Raw genomic sequence first — 10,644 nt, forward strand, 5'->3', positions numbered from 1 at the left:
CTCTTTTGAAGTGCAATGATTCAACTTCATGTTTTAGTAGCGATTCTTTATTTTTTTCAGTATGTTTATTGTTGCGAGTTATGTTGGTCTTGTTTATAAAATTGCTTTCAGTTTCTTCTGCAGAGTGTAAGAGAGGCTTTTCCAACTTAAACTTACAGCATACTGACGCTAGAAACCATTTATCTGTAAAAACCCTGAAATCTCTTCTTTCCATAAACGTTAATGGGCCAGGCATTACATCTTTCAATGCAGAAAAGTATGCCTTCAGCTGGATAAAAAATGGACATCATATTGCTACCGACAAACCAACTAAAAAAAGACGGTATCCGATGTAAACTAACCTCCTATTGCTTCACTATTCTAAAGTGGGATACGCTGAGAAAATATTGTTAATTTCTAAAGACAGAGTTAGGTAACACGCCGTAAGTCATGCTTCAGCTTAACTCAAGGTGAAATCGGCAGTCAATCCTTTCTCGTTATTTTGTTGTAAAAACTAAATATGGTAGGCTACAATGGCTGTTTCAATTTCGAGAGTAAAAGTGAAAGAAAAGTTAAAGTATTTTTTTCCTAGATAGCATCATATTGGTAATTGTTTAATAGATGCTCATGATTCTTCGGAGACTAGATTACAGTCTTTGTTCAATTCTGGATTCGTTTTAATACCAGTATGTTTTGTTGACCAGAAGTTTATTTTCAGCAGAACAATGCTAGGGTCACACACCCCTGAATCTAATTTTATTAAGTAGAAGGAGCAAGTGCAAAAACTCATTTATGATATGACGAATGACATTTAATACCGTCTTTCCCCTTCTATTTAATAAAATCAGGTTCAAGTGTATGTGCACCTATCACTGTTCTGCCCAAAGTAAACTATTACCTTTTATCATATTTATTGTTAGGGTGAGGAATTTGGTTTTCAAAGACCAAATTAGAACGGACTAAAGAATTATTTGTCATAACAAAACTGTTTTACGTAGGAACGTGACACTTGTTACGACAAGTTGTGCAGATTGCAATGTAACTATAGGGCTTTTACTGGATGCTGCACACTTGTCTTCAGCAGTAGGATGAAAAGTAGCAAGGTAACACATGTAAACTAATTTACCTAACCAAATCTTATCTAACGTAACTATCCATATTTATCATAAAATTGTTTTTAAAAAGGTAAGAAAGGTAAAGAATTTGGGGACCACCTATCAAACTAGTACCATAATTTTAAAGTAGATAGGTTTAAAAATAACGTTGTCCCAACCCGACTGTAAAGTTGTTCTTTTATACGGTATACAATCTTGCATAAACATTCCCCCCTTCTACAATCCACAAATAAATCACTGGTCTACTGTAGTGGAAGTCCTTGAATTATACTGGATTTTGTTTTACATACTAGAAATACTGAAATTTGAAAATCCTAAAAACTGAATTAACAATTAAATTTTGTGAATTTAAGTTTCAACCAAAGTTAAGTATGCTTTTTATTTGACAATTTTTCAAGCCAAAGGTAAGTAGACCAGACTAGACATGATTGACTGCATTACGTACATAGTGAACCTATTCCATTAGAAAAATTAAAGCAGGACTGCAACTGTAGTTATGCAATAAGTGTGAATGTCAAACACATTTCTAGTGGCTAAATGACCAATATATGTACACTTAACTATTATGTTTCACTTTGAAATCGTTCTTTTTTTCCTTTCGCCACTTTCTTTAGTGCACATTAAATGCTTACAATGGGACGAAAAAAAAGTGTGTTAAGTTTCGATTTTTATATTGGAATGTTAATAAAAAAAGTGATACCAGAAATACAGCATACTACAGTTCCTAAACTCAATGTCTTAGACACCCTGTATTAAAAGCTTTCCCTCAACTCGATTAGGATTTAGGATTCTTAGATTTCTGGACTCTCGGCATGTAAGGCCATTTAGCCCGTCACGTTTGAGGGGGCACACTATCGGGGAAAGGAAAGGAAGAAAGGATTGGGGAAGGAAGGAAGCGGCCTGGACCTATAAATTAGGTACCACCCCGGCATTTGCCTGGTGTGAATGAGGAAAACCTCATTCAGGGTGGCCGGCCTGAAACAGCGTGTTACACTTTTTAACCTAGTGCCCCTACCGAGAATCGAACCCGGGACCGCTCGCACCGAAGGCGAGAGCGTTAGCGACTACGCTACGCGGGGCCACTTCTCTCAACTCGAGTGCGCGGAAATCTTTTATTGGTAGTTCTTTATTGGACTTACGGAAGAGAAGAGTTTGGCAAACGCAATACGAAAGAAAGCAAATTTTAATATTCATAAGTATGTAATTATTAACTTTTATAAAAAATACAAAAATTAAATCAATATATTTTGATTAACATTAAGAAAATTATTAACAGTTCGTCTGATTCCGTCATTTCCTACTTTCTTATACAAAAATTAGATCAACATTAGATCAGAAGTACAAGAATCGTGAACAAGCGTAAAATCAATCCATGACGAGGTTAGGCAACAAATGCCACAAACGCATTAAACTATTTAATTTAGATGAATAAATAAGATAGAAAATAGATAAATTAGGTGAGATAAAGATAGAAGTGTAGGAAATGTATATATCTTGATTCGCGCTTAGTTTTCAGTGCCTAGCTTACTATATATTACGTAAATTGTGATTTTTACTATGTATCTCGCGCCCAAACGTCTGGCGCCTAAACGGCTTCGCGCCCAAACGTCCGGCGCCCAAACGGCAGCGCCGAAACGTCCGCGCCCAAATGGTGGCGCCCAAACGTCCGCGCCCAAATGGTGGCGCCCAAACGTCCTGTCCCGGCGCCATGCACCCAAATTGTGCAGTGACCTTGAGTGTTTGATAGGCAGTACGGTTCACATGGGCAGTATGCCTAAATCAAAAGAGACGGAAAAGCAAAATATTGCGATTGCCAGGTTTTTCCAGGAGCAGAATTGTGATCGTCAGGTGACAGTGTCTTACTTCAAAGAACAAGGTGTGTGTGTGTGAGAAGGATCAACAGAGTTATTAAACGATTTCTTGACACTGGTGAAGTTCGATACAACACAAATTCAGGGTGAAGTTCGATATAACACAAATACAGCATGTAACCAGAAGATGGTGGAAAAAACAAAGAAGGTGTTCGTGAAACAACCAAATCTGTCAACGCGACAAGCTGCTCTAAAACTAAACATTTCGCAAGCATCAGTGATGAGAAATCGGAAAACAGCTGGAATTCACTCACGAAAAAGACAAGACAGTGGCAAGAATACGAAAAGATGAATTGGAGAAAGCAAAGAAAAATTGTGCAAAACTGTATAAGAAAGCCATACCTTCGGGAGGTAACTTTTTCTTTATTATCGATGATGAAACAAAAGTCGAATGGGATGCTTCAGAGATGAATGCTAATGAATATGTCTCTATTGTACCAGGGTGCCAACCCCCTCTGGAAGCCATGATAAAACCGAAATCCAAATTTCCAAAGAAAATGATGGTGTGGCAAGCACTGACACAGGATGGGAAGCTTTCTCCAGCGTTTGTGACCGACAAAACATTAAACAGTGAAATGTATGTATCCAATTGTCTACGAAACATTTTGTTGCCATGGATACATAGTCTGAACATTACCCAGTCCATTTGATTTTGGCCGGACAAGGCATCATCGCATTATGCTCAGATCACCGTGCAGTGTTTGGAGAACAATCACACCTCATGTGTGTCACGAGTTGACAACCTAACGTCTGTGCCACAGTATAGACCAATTGAGCGGTTCCGGGCTATGGTGGAGAGAAATGGTTGCTAAAAAGCCTCTTTGCGAGAACATAACTCAATTTAAGCGAAATTGGACCTGTATTTCGAAGCAGGTGGCTGCAAAACACGGAAAATGCCTTTATGCCAACTTCAAGAAGAAGCTGTGCGTGGAACGAACATGATATTGCCGTGTTGCATATTGACCATAAATCTACCCATCACGCATTTTACGAGCTAAATAATTTTTGAGAAGTCCCTCATAATGATAGGCTATCGGTGGTTCATTTCCTTCTGCATAAAGGCAAGGAACAGGGCTAATGGGAAAAGCACCAGTAGCTAGCCGAATGCCCACGTGATAGCTTCAAATTACTTCAGCAAGCAGAAACGAGAAGATGAATTAGCAATACAACCGTGATCTAACTTGGACCAAAGTAAACTACGATATAATCGAAACAATATGATCAGCATCTCAGTATGTAGACCGAATGGCATTCGTAACACTTGTGGTGTCAGTGGATGATTTACTTATAAACGAACTATCAGTCCTGAAAAACAACTATGAATGCAAAGCATAGTCAGCTTTTCAAAAAAAAAAATTGAAACAAAATATACCTGTTGCCTATATTGTAAGTCTTTTCTTTTTTCTATTAGTTTAACGTCCCACGAATATACACCGATGTTAGGGGAGACGGTGATTATAACGGAGAATGAAGTGGTGTAATCAAGAAAGTGGAAAGAAATAGGCATGGCGTTTGTCCACAACGAAGCCAACTTGAGTAACCTGGGATTGAATCAGGGATTCCACGCATCTGTAGTGAGCGTACTAACACTGGTCCTTTCGTAGACTTTTTTAAAACTATTCCTTCATAATACAGAACGCTGCACAAAGCTTTCATTGGGATTCTTAGCAAGCCACAATGCATCCTTTGTCGTGTACTTTAACCCCTTCTGTAATTCAGATTTACATTAGTTCATCGTCACAGAAATAAAGTCTGAAGAGTTGCCTCAAGGAAGGATGGTCAATTATTACAGTGACGGAGCAGTTTCACGTTATACAGGGTGACAATAAACTATAAGAAACTAAAGCGTCATAACCTCTGAACGGTTCGTGTGATGACGTCCATACTGCGTGGCTGACCACAGGGCACAATGGGAATTCGTATGCGCATGCGATGAAGACCACTGTCATTTGTATGGGTTCATCAATAAGCAAAATTGGCGCATTTGGGGACTGAGAATCCGCATTTCGCAATGGAGAAGTCTCTCCACCCTGAACGGGTGACGGTGTGGTGTGCAATATCCAGCCATGGAATAATCGGTACGATATTCCTTGACGGCACGGTGACTACTGCACGATACCTGACTGTTCTGGAAAATGATTTCATGCCCATTATCCAAAGGGACCCTGATTTCGACAAGATGTGGTTCATACAAGACGGAGCTCGACCCCATCGGACCATGGGCGTGTTTGACGTCCTGGAGGAGTATTTTGGGGATCGCGTTCTAGCTCTGGGGTACCCAAAGGTCACTGGAAGGGAACTCGCTTGGCCGCCATATTCCCCGGGTCTGAACCCATGTGATTCATTTTTGTGGGGCTATGTTAAGAACAAGGTGTACAGAAATAACTCCAAAACCATTGCTGAGCTGAAAATGGCTATTTAGGAGGTCATAGACAGCATTGATGTTCCAGCCCTTCAGCGGGTTATGCAGAATTTTGCTCTTCGTCTGCGCCATATTATCGCCAGAGATGGCAGACATATTGAACATGTCACAATCTCAATCTGAATGTCTGTAGTGCCGTTTACATGTGCAATACAGTTTGTGTACTACGTAGTTTGTCACTAATTTCCGTTTATTTCATACAGTTCAAGTGGCACTTTTTCTCTTCCAATCACAAACAAACAAACAAAAAACTCATGTGATAGGACACGCATAGCAGTGAAATCAATAGCAACAAAGATCAGCATATACGCTGATGTTATTTTGACAGCGCATCAAACATATCACTGGGTTACGTAGAACATAAGACGTATCACGTTTTGTTATATATCATATGAAGGTGGAACAACAGTACTGAAGACTGTCCAGCAACAAAGATATACGAGGGCCAGTCAAAAAGTTCCCAGAATGTTGTTATTAGTTCTGGCACTCGTGATGCAATCACGGTAAATCTTGGGTAATACAGTCCCTAGGTTGCCTAATTCTGAATTTATCCATATGACGACGTCTTAACAGGCTGTGTACGAGCAGTGTAGCTTCACGGAGGAGTCTGTGATTAGTTGGGTAATTTCACAGATCGAGCAACACGTAAACATCAAGTTCGTGTGCAAATTGGGGTTCAGAGAGTTGAAAATGAAATGATCCCACGATTATGCCACCTAGGCTAAAGGAGACGGTGATGAGAAATGAATGAAGGAAGTGGAAGAACCCCGAGAAAACCCACGCACACGGTGTTTATCCACCAAAAAACTCACTTGTCGCGAACTGGGATCGAACCAAGGACCCCATGCACCAGAGAACGCTCTACCACTGACCCACCGCGCCCTCTTCAGAGAGTTTGATAGCCTAAAACAGTTTAGAACCATCGGATGTTTGGCTCTTTCCAAAGCTAAAAATAGCAGTTTTCCGCTTCGCCAACGTAAAAGAAATTAAAATTAACACGATGGCTGAACTTCGGAAGATATCAAGAGGTCTTTCATCATTTCCACCAATCGCAGCTGGTGTTGAAGAACAGACTTTTTTTTTTTTTTTGACAGAGTATTAGGTACTTAATAACAACATCAGATGATCAAAAATGTACTAAGTCTATTGCACACGAGATGGCGTTAGTGTCCTAAATTTCAGAGTATAAGTCGCAACGAGTTAGGCACAACCTTATTCTAAAGCTGACAGTTCAAACTAGTAGATATGCAAAAAGTGGCTGGAATTCGTATAATTAAAACGAAAGGTATTGCGTCGTGAAAATAAGTAAGCTTTCGCAAAACCGCTACATCTTACAATTTTATCTCCATAAAAACGCAAATGCTGCGCAGACCTGGGTGGAAGATTTTTTGCTATTTATGGGCATGGATCCTAGACATGATCCAAATCAAGCTTGAAATAAACAAATTGACATCCGTGACTCTTATGCAGCCTTTCTGTGCATGTGCTATAGACAAAAGCAGATGTATTATATCAAATAATGGCAACTTTACTTTTACAGCTACATTATATATTTAAAAAGAGGATATTACTTTTGGCTGTCTCATTTTATTGGAACTATTTTTAACATACTTCTTAGGAGTCCAACTTCGTAATAACTTAAAGAATCAATAGTAAAGAGACCAGCAACAAGAATTTATGTATCTGGACTCGGTTACCTTTACAATATACGTTCCAGCTGCACATCGATACGTAAGCCGCTTTTAAAAGAATGTAACAGGGTAGGATAGGGTCGCGTTAGCTTAGAGTTAGGGAAGTTTCGACTCAATTTGTTAACATTAATCGAGTGTAATGTCTTGTGTTTGCGTAAGTATACAAGCTGGAGAGGCCATTGTAAAGTTTACTTGTGGGCTCTAGTCTTTTGCTCGACAAGTTTAGTACAAGTTGATGAGTTGTTTTGGCACATGTTTCGGCAAGTACTTCATTACTGATTCAGTTATTCGATTCTTTGATTCGGTTCGTTTGATTCCGTTTTGAGAATGAATCTGTTCCACAAGAAACATCACTATGTTCAATTCGCACAGAATTATGGGTTTCGTTTATGACACAGGGTTGTCCGTCGTGGTGTTTGGCGGGAATTTCAGAGTTGAGATGTGCGTTTTGTGTGTGATGATGTTAGGTTTACGTTAATGTTGGATTAAACGTGCTATTTGATGACACAACTAAGAGTTATAGTTCTTCTTTAAAGGTGGAATGTTACTGTGTCTGGCTGGATAAATTATTGTAGCGAAGTTTGCTTGGGAGCTGTTCTTTAGACATTCAGTGGGCCTCATTGCTGCCGAAGATACAACCTTTGAAATAGACAAGGCACTGTTTGGCCGCAGGAAATAATACGTGGGAGGAGTGACAAGAAAAGTAGTTTGGATTATTGATGACGTTTGTCACAAAAAAAAAAAAAAATGTCACCGGTATGGTTTATTTTGACTTTCTTTTTATCTCCCTTAGTTTTGATATAAATAATAATTGTTGGGGGAAGAAGGGTAAATGGCGCTTGACTGCCTCAAGGGTTCAACATGCGGTTTCTAGTCTACATTAAGTATCCCTTTTGTGTTTTTGTAGTCTGGGTTCCGTGCATTACTTCACTTCCTTCAGTTACAAAAACTGATATAACAGTTAGTTCTAGGTTTTTATAAATTTTGTAAACTTTACAGGAGTCGGACAATATGATGATAACTGGTATATTTTTTCTCTTATTATTTTGAACATTGCATATTTCAAGTTTTGATTAATTTACTAAGAGATGTAGCATTGTACTCAATATTCATTAAGACATAACGCAATGCTGTAAATAATTACAGAAAGAATTACACCAAGAACCACCACAATATTTAACTGATTTGATTCCTGAGGAACCACTTCTTCGGAAGATTATGAAACTTCCGAGACTCAGTTTCTTAGAAATCGATTTACTGGATCAATTGTCTAAAAGTATAGACTTGCTCAATTTTCAGCATATGCCTGCGGTTAATAGTCTACCAACTACCGCTGGAATACGTTGTCTTCCTCACTAGCTTTGCCCTGCCCTAAACTAGATACACACACACACACACACACAGAAAGCTTATCTTTCTTGATCACTGGGACTGGCACAGGTGCGTCTTTTTCGAAGATCCATTTACTTTTAGTTTCAAGTCTCTCGACTATGCTTCGATGCTAACAGAGACGGTTATTTTGATAAAGGGCAAAATGGTGGAAGGAAACAAGAGAACTAGACAAAACCAATGTACATTCTGTCCACCACAAAGCCTTTTTGGCGGGAGGTGGGAACGAACCAGAGACCTCATCAGAAGTAAGCGCTATATCATCATATCACCGCAGCTCCACACTTTATTCTCATTAATAAAAATCTAATACCTTGGCGAGTTCCACATGTCTGCACAAGCTAATTTATGTGCAGTCTTTCCAAACCCACCGGGTCTGAGCGAGGAAAGGCAGGTGAGTAACACAAATTGTTAGGGCACCGAAGACATAAGATGAGCTATTTACGATCGATGTAAGTAAGATAGAAGTTTGCTGAGCGTAAGTTATATTCCTTTAGGTCAGGTAAATAATATGATCACCCACTGCCTTCATGCAACTGTAAATTAACTTACAACGAAGGTTTAAGAAAGAAATATTAGGTCGTACGTAAGACAACTTTAAATGGCATTGGTATTTGATGTGTAACGAATATTATCACACACTGATAATTATCTTCATGTACGCATATAATTTTCGGCATATATTCCGAAGTTGGGCGTCCGGTTTCGTCAAGTTTTTTCACTGTTATCTCCTTTCCACACTTTCTGCAATTTGTTATTAGGTTCATTAATCCGTGCTCTTCACAAACTTTTAAAAGATTTTGCTCGTTATCAATGTATTCCTTCACAAATGTTAAAACTGCTAGTTCATTGCCCTTGTACATTCGCCATGTTGGTAACATAAATGCTAGTTTCTTTCCCACAATGCAACTGTTCGGTTACCTTGCGCCAAGTAGTTCCCTCCGCTCGTCATATAGTCCCATGTTTATAACCGCTTATGTGTAACAAATAAACAAATTTTTCGAGACTCTTATATATTATCAATCACACAAACGATCAAATTATCCATATATTTCCTGTAAATTTTAAAAATTTCGCTGGAAACGGACGCCCAACTTTGGAATTTAACCCTAATTTTCGTGTGGAAAAGCAATTTCTTAAAGTAGATTAACCCTTAGGCCTGCATTATGTACGTTCCAATTCCAGTAACAAAACCATAATTATGAGTCTTGTGCCCACAGATTCTCAATCTCCGTCTTAACACCTCGGTACTCAAGTTTCTAATTTTGATGAGAGGTGACAAAAGAACTGACACTGCACTTGTCATACTTCCGAATTTCCCTATCGTAGTGTTTACATTATACTGTACGTGTAGTGTCAGTAATGTATGCACATAAAAATATTGTTTGATCCCACGAATTTGAAAGAAATGTCCTAGATCATGGATCATTGTTCACAATATTAAGATTTTTACTTGTAGCATAATCTATGCTAGTAAACGATACATACAGATAGGATCATTGTAAACATACACAATGCAAATAATTCTTCGCAAAACACTTCGGTACTCACCGTACAGAGAGCCAGTATTTTATTGTCCTTTCAAAAGTACTTAAAACAATTAACAAGAAATTATAAAGTCATCCTTGACCATACTCAATATGTATTACATTTCTCCTATCGGCCACCATTACATACACACAGATTACTGACAACGTCACAGACAAAATAGAATTTCTACGAACGTGAGACCACAAAAGTATTAACTTCATTCCGTTCAGTTCACTATCTTCACCCACAAGTTTGACTACAAACTAGAGAAAAACATAAAGTGCCTCTCAATGTGAATATCCTTTCTGATTCATATAAATGTGAAAGAAAATGAGGACTCAATTTATGCTATACTAAACTGGATGCCAGATTGACATTTCTTTTAAAGTGTTCTTCAAATAATGATAATGTTTACTTTCCTGTCCTTTCTTGAGGATTACATAATACTGACGTTCCGTATCTATTTACGTAAACTGATAAGTTTAAATGTGCAGGTATCATTCCTACTTCTTGACACAAATGCTTGCCTCGGAGAGGATTAAGAATGTCATTCTTAAAGGAGGAGTTCCATTACTTGGTACAGATTAATTTAAAGGTTGCTTACCTATTATGATTATGAGTACAGCGATGTAACTTATGACAGGGGC

At 38.5% G+C, this 10,644-nt stretch overlaps 2 protein-coding genes across 3 annotated transcripts in view; one reads left to right on the plus strand and one right to left on the minus strand.

Annotated features, from left to right (window-relative positions):
* Positions 1 to 10,176, minus strand: part of LOC145684208 (mitochondrial protein C2orf69 homolog) — a 124,368-nt gene extending 114,192 nt beyond the window's left edge. For both annotated transcript variants that reach the window (XM_081756272.1, XM_081756270.1), the window contains exon 1: positions 10,019 to 10,176. The gene's annotated coding sequence lies outside the window, so the exon portion shown is untranslated. The remainder of the gene's footprint in view (positions 1 to 10,018) is intronic.
* Positions 4,977 to 5,387, plus strand: LOC145683177 (uncharacterized). The gene has a single exon (XM_081754541.1). The coding sequence runs from the start codon at positions 4,977 to 4,979 to the stop codon at positions 5,385 to 5,387; it is 411 nt and encodes a 136-aa protein (XP_081610667.1).
* Positions 10,177 to 10,644: the final 468 nt, after the last annotated feature.

The sequence above is a fragment of the Thermobia domestica genome, chromosome 4 (assembly GCF_964235325.1).
Source record: "Thermobia domestica chromosome 4, izTheDome1.hap1.1, whole genome shotgun sequence".
In the NCBI taxonomy this organism is placed as follows: Eukaryota; Metazoa; Arthropoda; class Insecta; order Zygentoma; family Lepismatidae; genus Thermobia; species Thermobia domestica.

What these genes read in the sequence shown, in the direction of transcription:
- LOC145683177 (XM_081754541.1), top strand. Translation starts at nt 4,977, where the DNA reads ATGGAGAAGTCTCTCCACCCTGAACGGGTGACGGTGTGGTGTGCAATA.